The 24,412-nt window shown below is 31.1% G+C and overlaps 1 protein-coding gene across 1 annotated transcript in view; it reads left to right on the top strand.

The window, feature by feature from the left end:
* The window catches only part of Smp_154790 (putative homeobox protein), a gene marked incomplete at both ends in the record, with an annotated part of 84,347 nt that overhangs the window by 27,561 nt on the left and 32,374 nt on the right, over positions 1-24,412 (top strand). The window contains 2 exons of the mRNA XM_018794825.1: positions 5,196-5,335; positions 12,359-12,769. Coding sequence (XP_018649198.1) covers positions 5,196-5,335; positions 12,359-12,769 — 551 coding nt within the window. The remainder of the gene's footprint in view (positions 1-5,195; positions 5,336-12,358; positions 12,770-24,412) is intronic.

Raw genomic sequence — 24,412 nt, 5'->3', positions numbered from 1 at the left:
GCTAATTTAGAATAAATTGAGCATTACTTTCTTCTGTTGTACTATTTAAACTTGGATTAATTTTGATTTGGTTATTTATTTTATGAAGAAGTGGCTTATGTTGAGTTACGAAACATCAGAAAATTTAATTTTTCTACTCATTAAGATATTACAAATGTATTCATTTATTCAATCAGTGGTTTCTTGGATAATTCTTAATACCAATCAATAGAATTGTATCTAGGTAAACGGTCTAACATTTACTCAGTATTTTTCCTACAGATGATTAATATAGGAATATTTTTTAAATAATTTAGATGGTCAAAATGCCCTTCATACTTTTTAGTTTGGTTCCTATATCACCACAAATCTTTAATATAACTTCATATTCCGGTTGGATATATCATAAATAAATTTTAAAAAAATCTTTGAAAAAATCCTTTATCTGTTACTCTTACTATTTTTCCAATGTCACTTGTGATTCTATTTTCATCAAAAACTGTCATCTAAAAATAACTATTGGTAATCAGAAAAAAATGCCTATGATTCAAATAGACCAAAACTACAATTTTCGTACTATATCATAACATAGTTCGACCCCTGGTTGAGTTGAGAATGCGAATCTGCCAATGAGTCCCGTAGTGAAACGAAACAGCTATGCAATCTTACCTGGTTTTCAAACATTATCTAAGGCCGGTTCGTGATCTTAATAACATTCAGTATTCTCTACAAATCCCCTATAATTATGTTTACATATAAGTGAAAAAGTTTGTGAATGTCGTAAGACAATGATAATACTGTTTAGAGTTGATCAAATTTCATATTAATTATGGATTTTAATGTGAGTTCAATAAACTAAGAAATTAGTTAACGATCAGTAATAATAAGACTTTATCAATCTTACCAAACTGTTGATTGGATAAGTACTAATGTTTAAAAAAACATATTTTACCAGTGAAAGCATATTAAAAACACTAAATACAATAAAATAAATGGTGATTGAAACGTTATATCCATTAATACCTACAGGTATGTAATGATATCAGAATTGATCAACTTACTATGAATTATGATACTCTGAAATGTCAGTAACTTTCTATGTTAACAGCTTTGTAGTTTTATACTTGTTATATGATTTAGACATAGTGATTCAGTTCTATTCTAAAATTTTTTAAAAAAAGAAACAATTTTGAATGATAAACAAAGATGGATAGTGGCTAGCAGTGGAATCCAGGATGCGCGTTTCGTCCTATTTGGGACTCATCGGCTGGATGTACCTGCATCTCAGAGTTGATGTTCACTCTGGGACTCGAACTCAGTACCATTCGCTTCAAACGCTATCGCGTCATCCACTCAGCTACTGAGCACATATGCCAATTACAGACTGACCAGTTGCAGTCCTAAACATCAATGGGAAGATTCAAACGAACTATTTAATTTTGAATGATGTTCAGTAGTTTGTCAGATGTTTTATAGGGATACATCGTTGTGTTATTATTTGCTGATTACATGCTGTAACTATAATCATATGATTACTTTCTATACTTTTCAAAACAAATAATCACCAGCTGTCTATCCTAGTACCATGCATCTATCACAACAGTATTTTGCCTATTGATCTGTGTTTCTGAGTTTATTTTTGAGAAGGATTTTTTTCTTCATTTTTCTCATCTTTTTTGTTAATATTCATACAGAGCAAATATCTGTACCTACCTACAAGCACTATTGTAAATATGGCGACTACATAAGAATGAATTAGTAAACACGAAAGGTTATTAATAATTTTATTTTAACAACAACCTATCAATATCATCTCTAAAATCTTTACCGTCATCATTATAATTAAATCATTTTTCTTTGTAACATTATATTAGTAAATAGAGAAAGGAAGAAATATAGATATAGATATAGAAAATTCTAGTGACCACGCCTCATAAGTGCTATGACCTTTAAGTGAAAAGATAAACAAAATATTTATATTATATTTATTTTTTCTCACAAAGTTATTGTGTCAATTTATATATATTTTGAATTAATAATACACGCGATAGAAGTCCTAGTTGGTGAACTACACTAAACTAATGGATAGATTTATTCCTCATTGTAATTTCAAACTTGTGCCATCTTAATAGATATATATATAAATATGTATATGAAATCCATTTATAAATAATCGTGCATGATTTAAAAAAAAAATCTACCCGCATATGATAAAGTTTATTTCTGCTAACTGTTTCAAATTCATCTTCTTTTGTTTCAGTAGTATATGGACTGTTTTAAATACCATTTCCCTCTTTTATTCCTTCATACTAATAACCTTGATGATAAGTTACTGACTCAGTATAAGCCCTTATTTTTTTCTATTGGTTATAATTTAATTCATTCAGAATACAATAATTAGCCTTGGACCTTTTAATATATTTTACTCAGTTTTAAAGAAAGGGTAATATTGAATATATTTTAAAGTCCAGATTTCATCATAAATAGTTCTGATGACATTCTTCAAATAAAGTTATACACATAATATTCTTTTTTGCCTCAGGAATAAATTATCCTTAATTAATGGGATTTTGCATTTACTTTTTCTCCATTTACTCCTATGAGTTGTTTTCTTAAAATTTCTTTTTTTTTGTTTTTCTTTTCGACTTTCATTTCTTTTTTTTTATATACATATACATGATAATAATATTGTTTCAAAAGATTGTAGTTATCTAATAGAGGCAACTTAAATCTTAAAAAAATATATATAATCATACTTATCTTTGAAATCAATCAGTTCAGGTTAACATAACCAACAGGATAGCGTAAATGTCCAAAAGATATTACATCATTTTTTACTGAATGAACACATTTGATAAGAATATCACTGTCATGTTATATTAAATTGAAGTTTGTTAAAACAAAGAGACAAATTTGATCTCATCATTTCGTTGTTAATAAATGAAAAAAAAGAAAGATAAATTGTAGTTATTATAATGTATATTGTAAATGATCCTGATCTAGATATTTCTGATATCTTAGATGGATCCTTGTCAGAGTAGATATTAAGAGAAAGGGACATTAGGTGTCATAAAAATGTCAGAAGGGGCTTGGTGGAGATTTTAGTAATTTTATAGAGTTGAGATAATGAGTCAGTTGAAGCTAGACCGCCATGGAAGACCTGGAAGCACTGGACGGCCGTTTCGTCCTACTGCGAGACTCCTCAGCAGTGCCTGACGCGAGACTGGTAGGTCCTGGGTTCGAATCTCGCGAGGCAAGATCGTGGATGCGCACTGCTGAGGAGTCCCATAATAGGACGAAAGGACTGCCCAGTGTTTCCAGATTTTCCATGGTGGTCTAGCTTCAATTGACTCATGATCTCAACTCTATAAAAGCCATAAAAATATATTTAGTGTATGCAGTGAATGGATCGCAATTCATTTTGTTGAACATCTCTTTCAAATCAATAAAGTTCATGCATTTTCAAAAATCATTTTACCTACATTATTCAGTTTATCAGTCGCAGGTGTTATAAAGTTAAGAAACTGTGATGTAACGGGATCTTGTGTAAGATGCAATTTCATGCGATAGCCAAACATTGTTGACGAACTAGCATCATTCTGTTAAGATTTTTGTATTGATCAGATCTTATTATTTTACAAAGTTAAGTCAGTGTCACAATAAAATACAATACGCTATATATATATATATTTCAAAATTTAAAAAAATTAGATGAACTAGCCTCAGCAACTATGAATTTTTGACACTGTAAGAATATTTTGATGATTGTTCATCAGAAATAACTAAGAGATCTGGAACTCTCTAGGTACAATTCATTTTAGATAATTTAAAAGAAATGAAAACATTGGCACGAAATGTTAGAAGATTTGGTCATAGTAAATAATGAATGCAACAGATTATTTATATTAAATTTGAATTGTCACTGACAGCTCCAGTTGAATGTATCAGCATCCTAGTGTTGACTTTCTCACGGAAAGTAGAGCGTTGTATCTGTCTATTCAAACGCTAGAGTGTTGTTCACTTATCTGCTGAGTCTAGGTATTAACTTACTTGTTCACAGGGTATGAAATTACTTTCAAGGTTTTATATTTTCTTATTGTCGTTACTAATGACTGAAATAGGTCTCATCTTGAACATGAACTTTGTGATATAGGTACATCTAACTGACTCATGTCCTGAATCTGATTGATAATCACAATCTAAATTTACAAAAAAAAACATGATAAGATAGCAATAGTGACCTAACCAGCTCAGGCTGTATATATGCTAACGTAGACTGATGATTTATAGACATTCATATCAAAAATAAGAGAAAGGCTTACATATGAATTGTCTCTAGGTTGCAAATAATTCGACAAAATACCCATTCACAAGGATGGTTTTGAAAACAGTATATATTATTAAGAGACTGATGAAATAATTGAAGAAGCGGTTTACATCTTGTGTTTAGTGATGGACTGATTCTTCATGAGGGAAATTTACACAACCTTTTTTAGGTATTTTTTTAATTTCCGTATTGTTAGTATTTATTATGAATGATTAACTAAGTTCTTCTATGAACTTGTGATCAATAACTCTATTATAATGCTTAAATAGGGATGAGAAGACGTTCTTACGTAACAATCAATAATTTGGTAAAGTTACAATTTGCCATGATTTTCTGTGATAAGCTAAAGAATATTCCAAGACTTTCAATACTTTAGAATATAAAAAATCTATTCTTTGCCAAAAAGTCTTACTCTCTATCGACTGATAACTGGCAAATTACAATCAAATGAGAACAAACATCAAGAGCCATTGTTAATTAACGCCCGCTCATAAATTGCCAAATATAATTTATCACAACACTTAACCAGACGTACCCTATGTAATATATCAGTGAGGAGTTTTGATGTGTCACTATATGTTGACTGTGGCATGTCCGAGAAAGTATTCATTTACACTATATTTTTAGATGAGCTTATTTGTTCAGAGTCAATAAGCAGGTCGCTATTTTAGAATTTTCTTTCAAAAACTTAATATTAGAATGAACCTTCTTCTGTAGTAACAGATCGATATTTTAAAAGATGGTTACAGGAAATGTAGAATCAATACTAAAAGTTAGAATGATTTGGAAATATCAGGAATTCAATCTTTTTTCTTCAAAATCTATTAAATTTCCCTAGTCAAACATTTTTAATAGTTTTCTTTACTTTTCTCTCATGTTAACCGATTAGATTCTCAACCATCTTCTCCTGGAGAATCCGAAGCTGTTTCTCCAGTTGCACCGGGTTGTTACAATCCTCGTTATCCTCCTCATCACCATCATCATATGTTAGGACCAAATTTATCCTGTCATCCTGGACCAACGGATATGGTAATTTTGTTTTGTCTTTTCCGGTTATTCAAATTTAAATTTAGTTCCACATTTTTTTAAATGTGCATTATTCTGCTGTTATAGAATAACAACAGTTGTATACAAATTCACACTTAGTTTTTCAAGTTTTAAATAAGTTTATATGAGAGGATAGTTTATGTCAATCATTTGTTTTGTGTTTGTATATTTGTATGTGTAAATGAATTCATGACTTAGCTTGGAATGTTTATGCATGTGCTTACTTGACAACATTTCAAGTTGAATACAGTAGGCATGGAATCACTTCTATTATTGATTCCTGTTTATTCACATAAATCAAGTTAGATTTATGCTTATAAGTATTAAGTATAAACAATATATATATATATATATATGCGGATGCTACTGCCACTGCTACTGTGACGTGTGTTACTTATGTCGACAGACATAAAGAGTCTGTAATACCAATAAGTGGAATGTTTATCGAAAGAAGATTAAAATAAGGAGAAGAGAAAAGGAAACAGAATGGAATTGGAATACAAACTGAATTAGAGGACTCAAAAAGGATGTAAAGGAAAACTGAAAGATGTGCATATGATGCATTTGATATATGATTTTCACATTTTACTTGTGTATCAGTCATCGACTTGGTCTTCCACATCTGAATGTTCATTCACTATACTACTACTGCGAATTATTTTTCAGCAAAATACCAACGATCGTAATTGCAAACAGGATTTTTTAGATTCTATTTTCAGTCGATTACTCTATCGTGGAATTAATCGGTATAAAACCAACATAGAGGCACCTTTCTATAATTGATTACTTGAATTAGGTGCCAAACGTTACTTTACAAAACCAGAGAACCTTAGGCACAGCCGGTATAAGTTTAATTACACTTAACACGTACAAGACAAATATGAAACAGTTGCTCTGAAAGCTTTAAATTTCGCTGATTATTTTTGCGACATGAACTTTTAACGAATTTAATTTAATTTTCATAGCCCATGTAAATATTAAGAGATCACTGAGTCAGTAGTTGAGAAGTTAAATAGATTGAGATTGACATTAAGTCCATAACCTAAGTTTCTTATTATCGGTTACTCTACAATAAGCTGTATATCCAATATGCTACTTCTTTTGGAACTAGAATGAGCGTCACCTAACGTTACAGGCAATGACGTTACCAGTGAGCTGTTCGGTCATTGACCAGCCTCGAGTAGGATTATGATAAAATGACAAAGTATTTTACACTTAGTCTCGAATGAAACTCCCTCTGGCCTTCTAAAAAAAGGATCAGTACATTACAGTTTGATGTTAGATGCATATGGATAGAGTTGAATCAGGATACGACCATGATTAATCAAAGTTTCAAATGTTCTGCAGTTTTTCCATGGAAATATCAGTTTAACCAATCAACGCTTAACTTATATGGATTCTCAATAAAAAATATTAACATACAATATCATGTCGGAAGTGAAAATTTAATTTTTTTTATCTAATGACCTATGATTGATGCTAATAAGTGTTGTCCATCATCTAAATTATGGGTGCACATTAAAGTATTTAAATTAAGAATACTACTGTTCCATATTTTCTAATTATTAACTCACATTTTCATATAGTTCTGTCATATTAAAAATAAGTAGGTATTAGTACAAGTGGTTTATGGCGATCGTTAAATTTTCATAGCTTTGGTAAAGGATTGATGTTAGTTGGTTAATCGTTAAAAATTAGGTAGTACTGGGCAGCTGTTCCGTTTTAAGGTTTGCGATAATGTATGACCATCTTGAAGTTGGACATATATATAATTCAATTTCAGTGCAGTAGTTTAGCGTTCGCACGCGAAACAGAAGGTCTTGGGTTTTATCTCATGTGGTGGATGCGTACTACTGAAAAGTCCAACATAATTTACATTGGCTGTTCAACTAAGATCGATCCGTAATGTGAACTGTGAAAATAAGTAAATATACGGAGCACAATTTAAGGATAACCAGATTCTGCTAAATACTTATTAGTAACAATACAAATTGTAAAACACCATGTTAGGTAACCTTGAATTGAATTATAATTTACTTCTGATTTTTTCCCTGACAAACCATGGTTACCACGATATTGTAAATACTAAAGTTATCTTACTATGGTTTATCGAACTGACCTGTGAAGAATTGGATAATTTGTTGAAAGACTTCGTTTTGATATGATTTTAGTAAGAAGTCCAGCTAAGACTTTACTACAACAATCTTTCTTAAATCCCTATTATGTCCTCAATTTGAAGTAGACATGTTTAACCTGGTGCACAGTTGAAATCGAAACCTTCACAACACTATTCTGTCACTTATTTGATTTAAAAATCTACATTACAGTTAGCAAGTTATAACCTTAACTAGACAATAATTAAATACTCAACAACTATTTTTCCCACGGAATCTGTTTCAATTTTTTGTCAGAAAGTTATGAAATACAGAAGTAATATAGTAGTAAATAATGACTACCGTTCGTCATTAACTGTAATTGTAATTGGAATAGTAGTTTCAACATACCAAAGAATTGAATATAGTCCAAAAAATATGGATAACTGGTTTCCTACTTAGGACATAAACCTAATAGATTAAACAATATACACTGACAGTATAAACAATATAAATATGTCTGCATATAAATGGATGAATAAATGTAAATCTAACCTGGAATCCAAGTGTCAAATGACCGAGTTAATTTATCATAACACTTTTAACAAATTCATTTCCACAAAATATAAAGATAATACTTTTTTTTAAAAAATACATCTGATTAGGACTACTCTTATTCCGTTTTAAAAATAAAACGTTTCCTACACAGTAGGTGGCCATAGAGAATGTAAATGTTTTTCCCATATATTTCATTACTTACTCCTTTATATAAACAATTATTGACTTTTGTATTTCAATATGCAAATTTTTTTTCTACATACATACACACATACATACATTATGCATTCATGGAAAGTTCAGTCATAAGAAGTCTACGAAGGCACATTAAGAGTTAAAAATTCACAGTGATATTGTTTAATTTTTCTACTGATATTCTTGAATACAAAATTAACAGACTATACAGTTAAGAATGTATATATATGGTAGAGTTTTCTATTCTATCATAAAGTGACGTGTATTTAAAATCTGTATCCAATGTGTGAATGATACAGTCCATACACTTTTTAAGACAGTTAATGACATTTTTCTATGAGATTTTCTACTCCAAAGACAGATATATTTTAAAAGAAGTTAGTTAGTTAACTTTACCATAACCATATAACCATCAAAATGTCTTTGTAGTTGACTGATGGATGAACTAGATTGAAAGTTGGATGGATTTTTTTCCTAAAGAAATTCTGGTATCATTAAGCACTCTTTCATAGAATATTTCATTTGTGATTCATATTAATTTCATCTAATAAATCAGTACACTAATCCAGAACTGATTGTAAAGTAAGTATATATAAGTTTGACTTTAAGCCTGTTTGAAGAAAGAAAAAGCTGTCTCAATTAATTGTACGAAATATAATTTTAGTGAAGGTGTTGCTAAATTTAGTACTGATATCCTAGAATCAACCTCTAGTAACTAACATTATTCAAGAATGTATAACATTCTTTGCAGATGAGAAACTTCATAGAATGTACAAACAAAAGCTACTTCTACAGACAGATAAACCTAAATTGGAAAATAAAGTATATCATTTCATTCATTTAGTTGTGAGTAACATTTTGCCGATGTACCATAACTTATCCATTAGAGACTTTAAGAAGGATGCGAAAATACAAGTAAACAACAACAAGTGAATATAACTTCACCCCATCCCACAAGCAGGTGGCTATCAGGACTCAGTAGCTAAATGGATAACGCGATGGCATTTGAAGCGAAATATACTGGGTTCGAGTTGTGGAGTGAACATCAACTCTGAGATGCAGGTACATCCAGCTGACGAGTCCCCAATAGGACGAAGTGACGCGCGTCCTGGATTCCACCGCTAGCCACTATCCATTTTTCTTTATAAAGCTTGTGACTTCAGACAATATCAAGGCAGTCTGCATAGGATGCACATATGCCAACATAAATCAGCCCACAACCAGGAGAAACAGAAAAGGCGAGAATAAGCAACGTTATCTTCACTTGGAATGCGTATGTCGAGTGTCTTCCATTCATATCTTTGCAGTATAATCCGTCATAAGAACTCCGTATAATTGTGACAATCTTCACATGTACACCGTAGTATCGAAGAAGCTTCGATAAGATTCTCCTATCCACTCTGTCAAATGTTTTCTCATTGTCAAGGAAGTTGATGTTTAGTGACGAGTTCCATTCAATTAATTGTTCAACGACGATCCGTAGTGTCGCGACTTGGTCTGTGCACGACCGATCCCTATAGAATCCAGCCTGTCGATCTAGAAGTTGGGCGTCTACTAAATCTTTCATCTGGTTCAGCAACACTCTGTTGGAAACTTTTCCTTGTACCGATAGTAGTGTGATGTCTCTATAGTTTTCACATTTTCTCAGATTTCATTTCTTTGGCATCTTGATGAAGCATCTCTATTTCTAGTCTGTTGGTGGTACTTGTTCTTCCTCCCAAATCTTCCCTGATAGAACTTGGAGCATCCTTACAGTCACTTCTATGTCTGAATTCAGTGATCTAACTGGTGTGTTTTCTGGTCTTACTGCTCCCCCACTCTTGATTTGCCTGGTGAACATGCTGATTTCTCCGATTGTTCGTGGAGCGACATCTATAGGAAGGTTTGTAGGTACTGTTTCGATGTCCGGTGGGTTCAATGGGACTGGTCTATTCAACAGTTCTTTAACATTTCCTACCCACTTGTCCCACCGTTCTTGAACTTCAATGGTTACTCTACCTACATTGTTATTGACTGGTTATTCTGGTTTATCATACTTCCCTGTAAGCTTCTTCTGTTGTTGTTGCCTGTTCTTATACATTTTTCTACTCATCAGCCTTAATTTTCTTCCTTAGTCATTAGTTCTTTTCTGTATGTTCGACCTGTGGCCTAACTTTCTCTCCTCTTGTTCAGATATTGTTGACATTTTTCTTCTTCGTTTTCTGTCAAGGTGATCTACAGAGATATATTATTTATGGTGATGCTTCTTGGGACCTATCACCTTCTGGCGTAATTACGTTATTGTTTCGTTAATCCATTTACATTCGTTATCATAGTGGTTTCATCTTCTACTAGATCTTGTAGGGCTTGAAACATGTTGGTGGGAGTTATAATTGGACTCAAAGAAAGGGCGTATTAAACTTTTTCAGTGTTGCTCACTCAGTTGTCCAATGCTTGCCTAGCTTTCGTTATAGCTAAGCCACTAGTAGGTAGACATATCAGCTCTTCCTTACCTGTACGTCTTCCATGGCTGTTCCGGATTTTCACTGATGCATGTGATCGATACGGATTTCGTATTGTCGTCAAGTTTAAACCATGAACCTTTTTGTAGTTCTTTGTAGGAGAAAATGCTGCCACCTATAAGCATGTTGTTGAAAGTACATAAATTGATCAGCATCTCATTCTTTTCTGTTCTTTCTCACGTTTTATGTTGCCCCATGATGCATTCATACCTACTGCTGTCTATCACAATCTTGACTTTTAGGTGCCCAATTAGAATGATCAGGTGTTTTTCTGGTCAGTTCTCTTTGCCAGACTGTAGCTTCTTATAAAACTGGTCTGCCACCATCAGTGGTTGTGTATCACTGGATGACATTCACTGTAATTCGTTCACTTTTTTGAACGATGGTTTGAGGATTCTGGAACCACGAGATTCCCATTTTACAACTGATAGTCATGCTTATTCGAATGACATCGGTGCCATTCCCTGTGCTTTTCGTCTTCAAGACCAGAATACAATAACAGCTCTCCTGAAGTTAATCTCTTTTGTTCAGATTCTATCCAATTGGTTTCATTTATTTCAAACACCGCCAGTTTGTATCTTCTCAGTTTCGCAACTATTTGAATGGTCATCCCGATCTTCTACATTGTGAGGACATTTCATGGCACTACGTTTATTATTGTCCCAGTTGTTAGAACAGGAATGAGGGTAGTAATTTCCTCATAATATCGGCCCTTTGACTCTCAGGCCATACTTTAAATATACTAGCCAGTTTGGTTTAGTTAAAGTTTTATAATGGGGTTCTTTCTTACGATATAGAATTATTAGCTCTAAACCCCACTCTACTCCTTTATCTGGTCACGGAACCATCAGTAATCCTAGATGAGCTCCCAGAAGAGATAAGGAACACTAAAGCAACACCAAAAAAGAAAGTATTTTTGCAGGACTACAAGATCGATTTATCAAACTATCAATTTATTCCATAATCAGCCAACATGAAATCGAAATTTGACATGCTCAAATAATTCAAAGAGGTATCTTGAGCTATAAAGAAAGACTAGTAGCTGACTTATTTCATAAATTGCTAAATCCTGGAAATTCTCAATATTAAAATTGAATAAGGTATTTTACCTACACAGACAATCTATCAAAACAGTCACATTTAACCTGTTCAAAATCACTCATCAAACACTCATAACAATCAAACTACTCGACCACATTACAAATATCACATTTGTGCACAACTACTCAAATACACACGAATACATAAATCATGTTTTATATAAAATCATCTTTGACCTGAATGATATAACATTTGTATGATCATATTTCCATAAATGCACAGAATACTTGATTTGATTTGTTCCTTGTATTAATCAAACTTGTGTTAACTTGAAGAAGTTATTTATTCTTTGGAGAAACGACTGACATTATGTTGTCAAGTGCTAAAATGTTTAATTTCTTATTCATTGGGGAACGGCCGTCCATTGCTTCCAGGTTTTCCATGGTGGTCTAGCTTCAATTGACTAATGATTTCAACTATATAAAAAATTAATATTATTTCTTTAACATTATAAAGTGTGCTTAATTGGCAATTTATTTCTAATAAGCAAGTCAAATTTTGATAGCGATAATTATTTATCATGATTAATAAGCTTTTACTTTTGTTCAACTGTTTAGATTCCACCAGGGTATCAACGTCATTTATCCAGTCGATTAGATGATGATTCTTTATGTGGTTCATCTGATGTAGAAAATCTTCGTTTAGATTGTTTACATTCCAGTTCACTTCCCAATAGTCGCACAGGTTATGATATGAACGGATCATGTTATACACCAAATTTTCATATGGTTAATTATAATTCACCTTATTTTATGGATAAATCTGTTGTTCAAGATGGTTCAGTTTCTTGTGACGAGTCACTATCTCAGCTGCATTCATTTCTTTCACCATATGGATCAACTGCTTTAAGCAGTGCAGCATTTCATGCCAGTTTAGATGGATTATATGTTGGTGGAAAGCAAAAACGTGGTGTACTTCCTAAACGCGCTACACAAATTATGAAACAATGGCTATTTCAGCATCTTGTAGTAAGTCAATGATTAGATTTGGAACTGTAAACTATTAAATTTGATACTTTGTTAAATCAAAAGAAAAAAAACATAGTTTTAACAATAATTGGTGGCAACTATTTTTCATTGTGGTTAACTGACAGGGGAAACTATACGATATCTTTGATTAGTTATCATTATCTCCTCAACAGAATGTTATCATCACTTCTCGTGTAGCCACTGTCCCTCTTTACTTCTCGTCTAGGTTTGAATCTTTTATCTTGTCTGTTATCTAAATAAGATCTAAATTACTAGAAAAAGGTGACAGAAGAATTATTAGGTTCATTTTATTCTACTTAACCACATTATTCATAAGACAATGAGGTAATCTAATTTTCTATGTAACTTAGAAATGTCTAATCAGAAAAGTTGATCGTTTGTCTTAATATCATGCAAATAATTATTTGACTGTATCAAGACAAACTGATAAAAATACATAACTTAATGAAATACTTCATGAGAATGGATTGAATCTCAATTTTCGATTGTCACTTGTCTGTAATACTAGAACAAAAATTCTTAGTGCATATTAATTGATTAGTTCAACTTACAATTGTAAAATAACCTCAAAAAGATATTTCAGTCAACAAAACATATGCTCACTAGTGACTGGCTCCATGAGGTATTTCCCGGAATTCTAGTGAGAAGCAGTAACCAGTGGAGTTCAACTAGGTCTGTTGTGAGATATCAACTCACTGAAGACATTGGTGAATGGTTGCTCAACTTCGTGGATTGGTTGAAGTTAGACATTAACACCGTTGGATGCCGGTTTAATGGTGTAGTGGTTAAGCGCTCGCGCGCGAGACTGATAGGTTCTGGGTTTGAATCTCGTGAGGTGGGATTGTAGATGCTCACTGCTGAGGAGTCCCATAATAGTACGAAATGACCGTCTAGTGCTTCCAGGTTTTCCATGATGGTCTAGCTTCAATTGACTCATGATTTCAACCATATAAAATTACTAAAATCTCCACAAAACCCCCTTCTGACAAAACAGTAATGATTTATCTCCTATTGATGAAGAGGAAATTTGAAAAAAAAATCTAGTTTATTGTAAGCAATGTGATTTTTTTTAGATTACTGTGTTCAACTAATTTTTTATATTCTGTATTCAAACAGTTGAACAACTCTCTATTACTGTATATTTTATTCGATATCACATACTTACCTACTTACGCCTGTTACACCTGATGGAGGAGCACAGGCCGTCCAACAGCACTCTCCATCCAACCCTGTGCTGGGCAATCCTTTCCATTTCTTTCCACTTGCTATTTATCCTTTTCATGTTTGCTTCCCACTCCCGACGTATTGTATTCTTCGGTCTTCCTCTTTGTCGTTTCCATATAGGATTCGTGGTGTAGTTTGATGATTTTTTCAAATGTGTTTTGAGTTCCATATGTTCTTCAATTGTAGGAATGCGGCCCTTGCTTTACCAATCCTCGCCTTCATGTGACTCGATATCACATAACTATCAATAAATTTCTAAATCTATTAATTTTTACTGATTACTTTTATTCATTTAAAAGATTTTAATATTTCTATGGTTATACTTTATCTAAATACGATGATTTATCCATGGAGCTCATATAAGTTATTTAGACCAAACGATGAATAAAAAAATCCAAATTACACATAACAGTCAATCACAACCTATGTAGACATAATAAACTGTTCACTATTAATGGGAAAATTTTAATAACCTATTTATTTTCCAGTTTTGTACTGATGATGTTGTCTGGCAAGACTTTAAGAGTCTTATGATAAAAAAGGTAGTCTGGTAGAGAGTAAAGTTCTTCAATATAATCTTGTTGACATAATATATCTTATTTTCAATTGCGAGATTTGATTACGGTTAAAATGAATTGAACCATAGTAGATGGTATATTCATTTGGTTGGCAACAATATTTTATTCTAGATGTTTTGCGTAAATCATATTATTCTGATCAAAATTACATAAATGTAATTCAATGGAATATCAGTCATACCCATTGTCCTTAATGCAGTTTATAAAATGTCAGTCAACGTATTTCTCAGAAGGTCAAAATGATTTATAACTTGATAAACTAATTCATAGAATAATACTGATTCAAATTTTATTTACATTAAGGTTAATGAAGCAAACGTTAATTTATTAATGAAGATTGAATGAAATGGGAAATTTATATTTATAATTGCAAATCTGGTTAATGTATCAAAGAATATGGAAACATAATTTTTTATCAGAAGGGGGTTTTTGTGGAGATTTCAGTAATTTTATATAGTTGAAATCATGAGTCCATTGAAGCTAGACCACCATGGAAAACATAGACTTTTATGGAAGTTAGAATGAAAGATGTGTATGGATAAGTTTGTGGAAAATTAAATCTTATCCTTCATTATCAGATACTTTGTCTTGATTCTTTTGGTGTAGCGTATTCTCTGCAAAACTCATAAGTATGTGTTTTAATCCCATAAAATGCTAAAATGTTAAAGGGTTAAGCAATTTAGGGCCGAAATAAACTGAAACTTCAGCGTAATTAGATTTCAAGAAAATTGTTAAGATATAAAACAAAATGGAAATCGAAGGACTTACGCCTGCTACTCCCAATGAAGCATAGGCCGCCGACCAGCATTCTCCAACTCACTCTGTCCTGGGCCTTCCTTTGTAGTTCTATCCAATTTTTGTTCATTCTTCTCACGTCTGTCTCCATTTTTTCGAAGGACTTAGCTAGTTCCTATTTTCGTTTAACAATGAACACAATGACTTACCTTTGTAATAACATTGTGAAACTGAAGAATAAAAAATTTGAGAATTGGATAATTATTTACTTTCTTGGCAATCAATAAAGGAAATTTGAAATACTTGACAATTATTATTGAATTCTTAAACAAAATAAAACTAGATCAAACCATTGAAAACTAGATAGTAGTGATGATCTTTCTACGGAATCTTATGTAGGGTGTACTTGTAAACTAACAACAGGGTGGAGACAAGAATATTCAATTCTCTCAATTTGTCCAAAACCTTCTAGTCATTAAATTAGAGACTACCAATTCAAATTTTCAACTTCGATAAACTTTTAATGCAATACAATTTTCACTATAGGATAGTTGTTATCCTGTATCCTACATGGATTACACCTTAGGTTACAGTTTGTCCTTAGAACTTTAGGAAATCAATCTTAAATTAAATCACTATTGAATAGACGGTTATTATCATTAACTGAAATGGTTTAGCACATATATATTTTACTAAACGAAATCTTCACTACAAACTGGTGATATATTTATTAGTATTTTGCTGATGGCATGCAGTACGTTAGTTACTCGCCTGTAATGAGTGACTGAGTGCTGAATCTAAAGATCTGAAATTCCCCTTTAATCAGATCATTTCCAATTGTTTAACATGTTTGACAGGCTAACAGATACACTGAAAATATACCATTTATTTAGCCATCAAGTTTTTCTTGCTTGTTACGTAAGAATATTTATCTTATTATTTGCTAGAAAATAAAAAACACTAAGGAAACTTAAACTAGTTGTAAGACTTTAAGAAAATGAAAACTATATTTTTAACAAAAAATTCATTATTATTAGTCAATCAGTCATCTACAACGTAGGATTAAGAATGCAAACACATCGAACCAAGTTAGAATGCACTATTAAGTAATGTATTGACATTTAATTAGATTTTATTTTCATTAATAACCAAAAAAATGTGAACAATGATACAGAGAGAGAGAAGGATAGAAAAATCTTCATATACGTCATGTAAGTATCTCAGTAGGACTTTGTCATTCATAATGTATTGTCACTCTAACTAAAATTGTATTATTCTAGGTATTATAGGTATCATATATAAATGTAGTAAGATACAAATCAGTGGGACTATATTCATGATTAGTATTATGACATACCTATCGCTTTACATGATACTATTTCTACTATTATTATTATTATTATTATTATTATTAATACTTGTATTAAAGATGATCTTATAAAACAATACGGGTGATATAATTAATTACTGTTTCACTCGACGATAATAACAACAATGCATCGAAAAGAAAAAAAAAGGGAAAACAAATAGTGTAAGACACAGTAAAAAAAAACGAACAACCATGCAGGAAAAAAAACAACCCCAATGTATAATTGGAAATGAATCAACCACCTGTGGTGAATGTAATTTAGAATAATAATAATAATGATAATGGTAATAGTAACAGTAATTGTGATCAGTGTAATTACTTGTATGTTAAAGAAAAAGAATAAAGAAAAATCTTGATAAAATATGATTTTTCATGTGTACAAAAAATCAGTTCTAGTTAACAATGACGAAATATTTGAAATTTTGTGTACATATTCTATCATATTAGTAATTCCTTCCGCGCCTTTTCGATCCTATGGGTTTCGGTGAAGCTTCATGTGTGTATGTCCGTGTGTGCGTGTGTAGAAATAATTTCTACAAGTTGGATTTACTCTTTCTCTTTTCCTTTCTAGTTTTGTTAATCCTTAATTGAATTAATTAATTATTTTTCTGTCGATTATCTGTATTACTCTTTGATAAATAATTGAAAATGAAATTATAGATTATTATCATTATCACTCTTGTTATTAGTATTAGATCAAAATGATAATGTTAGAGAATAATTAAAACATTAATATGACTTTCATTGGCTTAGAATAAGTGTCGATGAAATAATAATTACTGTATAACTATCATACTTTGGATGTAAGTGCTTTGGGAAGGGTTGTTTAATTTGTATGTGGTATTTTTTTAAAATTGAAATTAATTGAGATATAATGATAGGACAGATATTACTAAAGAGCTATTTAGTCCTATTTTGAGATCACTCAACTGTGTAGGAGTGAGGTAACTGTCACCATTAACAAAATACTATTTTCACTCCATACCATGAACTAACTAAGTACCAACCTAGTATTTCAGTGGCTAAGCGCTCACTGCAAGACCTAAAGGTTTCGTGTTGAACTAGTGATGAAGTCATGGCTCCACGCCTGCTGAGGAGTCTTATATTAGGACGTCGAAATTGTCAAACACTGCCTGGTTTTCATTTATACTTCAACTAAGATCAGTCCGTTACAGATGTTATTTACAAATAATAACCAATTAGAATTCGTTTTCTATTATGATCACTCATATAAATCTTTTATTATGTTAGACTAAATCAGTAAAGTAATAAAGATCAGTTTCTAACACAAATTGATGAATGCCGACCGAAGAATTGTTTGAAATCAAGCTCACTGTGAAGTTATGATGTCCTAGTTTAGAGAACCTCAAATAAGAACAGCTATAACCCTAAAATGGAATAGAAAATAAATAAATACAGGCCTCTCAACGAATGGAAAAGATTTCCAACTGACAAATCAACAAAATTTCTCCATTTAACTGTTATCTCCATGACATTTATTTTCCATATAAGGCAATGATTTCCGCTCAGCTAAAGGAAGTTATTTAAAGTTTATGCCATTTGAGTGTTATAAATTAAATCCATGTATTATCAGTCTATTCATGTTGAATGGTCATATTTAAAATATCTGAATAGATTAAGTTTTTCTAAATGAATCTATGTAGTCTCATATTCAATCAATTTAATGTCATTATTATACTTCATAATTATGTCATATTGAACTGGAGACTGAATTATATTGATTAACGTAAAATGTATCTTATATTTTACTTAATTCTAAAATAGATCAAAAGTTTGCATTGTGAATTTTTGAAATTTTCCATAAGATTTATCTTTTCATTTTAAACAATGATTTCTATCCTTTTCCAGTGCTTCCAGGTCTTCCATGATAGTCTAGCTTCTATTGACTCATGATCTTAACTCTATAAAATTTTTCAAAAATAACAATTTCCATGATGATATTATATAATGAAAAGTGGAATTATTGATTTCATCAGCGTAAAATTATAAGGAACCGTTGTTATTTTTTTATAGAAAAAGGAGTTAAGTTGAATGCTTTAAATCCACATGATTCCACTTAATGCGTACGGATCAATTTTTTAGAAAATATATTGATTTACTAACTGGTTAGTGCATTAAACATTATTATTATCAGTGTTACTAGTAATACATGAAATTTACCATCTCTGTATTGATTTCTCGTGAGTCTAATGTTTCACCCTTAGTTATATGCATATAAATGACTTTGACACCGAACAAAATCATAGTATTGAAGTACTGGTTATATCGAGTAATATTTTGGCATCTATTTTAGATGTTCTATATTTTCTGTTCTGAGAAAATTATTTCTAACAAACATGGATCGTGGATACGCACTGCTGAGGAGTCCCACAATAGGACGAAACGACCGTCCAGTGCTTCCACATTTTCCATAGTGGTCTAGCCTCGATTGACTCATGATTTCAACTATATATAAAAAACATGTATAGATAAGTCTTTAATTCATTTATATAAGGCATGTTTTTTATCTCGTGTTAATACATGATGATGATTACATGAAACTCACGACACAACTTTTGTTAATTGATTGAATTATTAATCAACGTAGAATTTATGTAAAATAATTAGTCTGAGTCTTTCAAATTTCTCAACAACATAATAGATGAAAGGAGCGATTTGTTAGTTGACAAATAAAATAGGATGATAAATCGATCAGGTTGCTATCATAATTGGCCCCGTAATATTTTTCATTCAGTTTTGGCTAGTTAAAGAATCCATTCTGTGATAGAACATTGACCAATTAACCAAACCAAATGTTTTCTGTGATAGAACATTGACCAATTAACCAAACCAAATGTTTCAAAGTTGTTAAAAATCAAACATTTAAGGTTCCCCCACATATTCTACTTTTGATAATCTTATATATATATATATATATATAATGTTATATCTTAAATTGCAACGTCATCTTTAGAAAATAAGTTCATCATGTCTAAAAAAATAACAATCACAGAAAGTGGAATTTTTCGATAATCAGTTGCTCTATATGCGTTACTTCCGCATTTAGGAATTGGAATCACAGTGACACTTTAGGGAGCAACGATAAAAAATTCTGGACAACGCTCCAGACAACATATCACTCATGTTACGAATAGAACAATAAACAGTAACCAAGTTGTTCATCTTTTATGAATATTAGTCAACTTATAGGAATGGTGTTACCTGAGTAGTCAATAAAGTGGAAAGCTGATGATGTCGTTCAGAAGGACGATGAAAGCTCCACTACCAAACCATCCAGCTCAGAGAACAAACCTTCATCAAAAAGTGGAAAGTATCAAAAACTTAACTCTCAATGCAATCACATTCAGCTTAGGTACTGAACACTTTGCGAACCATTGTTCCTATCTCTTACACTTAAAATATATACTGAAAATTTCAAGTCCCATAAGAAACAAGGATTTTAATGATATATTTGTTAATCTAAGCACTTACATAATTCTCCAATCTTAGTTAAGTTAACTTAACTGGGAGTGTTCATAAGAAGATTGATTAGAAATACCGCGAATTAAAGAAGACGCTCTGGTTAGATTATTTTTATAAGTTCAAGTGGTCACTTTTCATTACCTTAAAATTAACTTACAGAGGTAACAACATGATATAATATTCTTTACTTCAATACGTATTACATGTAACACAATGTTTATTATCCTAAACGAGTATAAGAAACCAAAGTCAGTAAGTGGTCTTTTTTAAGAATACACTTTAGTATACACAAGAAGAAAGTTAGTATATAGTCTAAGTTTTGAATTCAGTAAAAACCCAATTACAACACCTTGTATATTTCCTATTATCGAATAACTAAATCTAACCCCTTCACTGATTATGTCCTTAATAAATAGTATTACCATGTTTAATTAAGGACAATGTATGACTCTTTTCTTTTTCTTTTAAACTTAAAGCATATGACCATGAAAACCGAAAGTTATTATTCTTAAATGTTAAACATTTCACTTACAAATAGGGTAATTGGTGTCGTATAGAATTGGTAACAGCTGTTTCTATCTCTATTTTGTACATAATTCTAATTAGCAAATAAATACATCTTCAAGATTTCATAATGACACATACTTTATCTATAGAAATTCATTTACAGAATAGAATTTCATTCTGAATAAGTTTATGGTTTAAAAGATTTCTTAAATTGGAATTAGTAATTGAATTTATAATTTTTTGTTTTCTCACTTTAAATAGGTCACTACCGATCATTTGTTTCTATAATGATTTGTAATAATAATTATTATCAGAAGAGGTTTTGTGGAGATTTTAGTAATTTTATAGTTGAATTCATGAGTTAATTGAAGCTAGACCACCATGGAAAACCTGGAAGCACTGGACGACCGTTTCGTCCTATTAAGGGACTCTTGGAAGTTAAGCGCTCGCGCGTGAGACTGATAGGTCTTGGGTTCAAATCTCGGGAGATGAGATCGCGGATGTGCACTGCTGAGGGGTCTAGCTTCAGTGGACTAATGAATTCAACTATAAAATAATAATTATTGTTAATGTTTATGGAACTATTAAACTGAAAGCCCGAAACTAACTTGATCATAAGCAAATAAGGTAGTTGGATAATCATCAAAAATAAAAACCATCACAAATAGTTATTTCAATCTACGTCAAAACTCTTTGATAGTAAATACTCACAATACCACATAATAGTCATATATTACCTATAGTTATCAAGTTAAAATTCAATAGTTTTTTTCTTATAATTCAAGTCAGTGAGCTATGTAACATAGCTAATATTCAACTTCATTCGTAGGGTATTCATTTCACAGCACAGGTCATTTCCAGCACGTCAGAAACCAACAGAATGTTACACTGATACCATTTGTATGTGAATATGTTCGGCTCGGCACCAAAATAAACACGGACAACTGAAGGGCATATAGATATCCATCTAGACTCGGTTATGTACAATATGTCGTCATTGACAACAGGTATTTTTTAGACTCCACCACAGGAGTCCACACGAACACTAGAGAAGGAATGTGATCGAGGCTAAATAAATTTTGCGACCTCATTAAAGCTCCAAAAGCCAACAGTTGCGTAGTCACAGAGGTGAGTTCTTGTACCACAGCTTCTTGCAAGCTGTTAGTCTGCGACATGAAATCCAATTTTTAGATTAGATACTAGAAATGTATTGAACAAATTACCTGGATAATGAACTTAAGTTAATCGACTCAAATTTATTCACAACCAAGAAATTATAACATTTGTGTAATTACTTTTGATTCAATAAAATGAAATAACTATCACACTATTCTTGGAGTGGTTGTTGAATATCACCTCACTGATTAAAAAAATTCTGAAATAAGAAATATGCTCTTCCGAGAACACGTTTAATACCCATTTCGCCTTTTTTTAGTTCCATACTGTGATATTTATCTACATATGTTGTATATTGGTTAGGAAACGAAACTCAGGACAAATATTTCATCATATTCAAGACTTAGCAAGTGTTCTTTCTTGTCTCTAATTCTTTTTATTTCCATCGGATATCTAACCTGGTATTCATTTCTTCAAACTCCATTGCATTACCCGCATAACTACTTATTAGTTGCAGTCACAATTTAACCAAAAAATATGGTAAAAATTATCTATTCTAAAGGTCTATACTCTCTTATTGTTGATAATTATTAATGAATCAATTAGTCTTTGCGTATAGATTTTTTTTAAAGTGTCATTAGAATCATTGACATTTGGTTATAGATAGATTCAGCTAGTCTAAAATAATAAGAAACACATAAATCCTAACTTAAACCCTTGTCTACTAGTAAAATAGGTTTTATTTACTTTTAATAATTGTTTCCAATTTGGCACCAATGACATCTGTCGAATTGTGATAATTAATTATCAGATTCCTGTCAATCAATTTATACATTTAATAATAATGAACTTCTTGATTCAATGGATCAGTTATTCAATCATAATTTTGTCTCAATGAATTAAAAACCTCATCAGTTGTTTATATTTTTCAAATAATTTTATCCAACTCAGTAGAAAAAGTTATTTATTTAGTGAAAAAAAACCCATATTCGGTCAAAAGTATTTTTTTGTTTTACTCATTCCATTACAAACTTTGCCGCTATTTTACCGTCTCACCCTTCTAATTTTGATAGTCTTGTAATTATTCATCATTGTTATTGCTTCCACTATTATTATTATTATTATTGTTATCATTATTCAACATAAACGATGATGGTGATGATGGACAGCTAGAATTCTTCAAGGTAAGATGAATAAAAAAATAAAAATAAACGAGGGTTAAGAAAGAAAGATAGATAGATAAGTTGGGAAGAAGGAAAGATACATTTTCCTGGGAAGTATAAGGATTTTTTCTACCAGTGACTATCTACTTACATATATACATACATACACAAATATATGCCTATGTATAACACGCATACAAACAAATAGTTTAGTGGAAGTATTATTAAATGGAACCTTTTTCATGTGTATATGATTAAGCATGTATATATAGATAAATCTGCGTACATCCTGTTTACTTGAACCATTTACCATATTAAATAGATCCAATCTTAAGTCAACTCGGTATAAACGATTTACAAATTCAGTTTTTAATTTCAATACATATATAGAGAATATAAACATGTATAGACAAAAAAACTTTCTATTCATTTCATAGACATATATGCATTTCTTTGTTGAAATAATGATCAATCAATAAAATATTCCACTTTAAAATAGGTAACTTCTCATATATAACTGTTAAACAATAATTTAGTTTCTAGGATTGTGATGTAGCCATTTTATATTGTAACTATGTTTAATCCATCTTTGAATACTTAGACCTTACTGAATTATTCTATTCAAGATACATCTAAATCGTCCGGTAAAACAGAGGACGTGAATCTGTTTTCTTCATAGCATATTATCATTCAGTGTTAAGATAAGACAATAAAACTTTCGACTGTAATGGAAAATGATAGAAATTTGAGTTGAATAGATATTAGAAATTATCGTGTCATGTACATTCCACATTTCATTGAATCGAAGCAGTTACCTTTCCTCCAAATATAGTAAAATATGTAATTATTAAGTTACTTTGAGTGTAAACAAAAATGTTAATCATCAATTACGAATTTACTAATTTTCCTATGGATAATATAAACTAATTAAAAACTCCTTTAGTCAAATTACCATAGTAACGAGAATTTAAGTGTAACGCCAATTATTATTTTTTGTATGTTATAACGTGTATATCCGAAATGATTGTGATTTTCGTTTGAACTAACCGATATTTAACATTTATCTTGTTTAGTTGACTGATAAGTTAAAGTAATCAACTTTTAATCAACCTGGATGATAGTTTAGTAAATTACTTCACTTACTAGGCAGTCAAGAATTACCCCTAATTGTTGCATACAATGTATAGCTCAAAACTCATTAATTTAAGGGTATACTTGATAATTTAATTATTCCTTTTATGTACTTGTATATTAATTACACTTATTATTGTATGTTTACAACAATCTAATAATGTTTTCAGATGTAGACTGTTAGAATAATGTTGATTAAATTACAAAGAATATTTCGCTTTATAAATTAATGTATCCTGATAGAATTATCAGATAAATCTTAACTTAGACATCAAATTAATTCATAATATATAGTTGAAATCATGAGTCAATTGAA

Source organism: Schistosoma mansoni, chromosome 1 (genome assembly GCF_000237925.1).
Source record: "Schistosoma mansoni strain Puerto Rico chromosome 1, complete genome".
NCBI classification, from domain to species: domain Eukaryota; kingdom Metazoa; phylum Platyhelminthes; class Trematoda; order Strigeidida; family Schistosomatidae; genus Schistosoma; species Schistosoma mansoni.
This window is presented reverse-complemented; position numbering and strand designations above follow the sequence as displayed.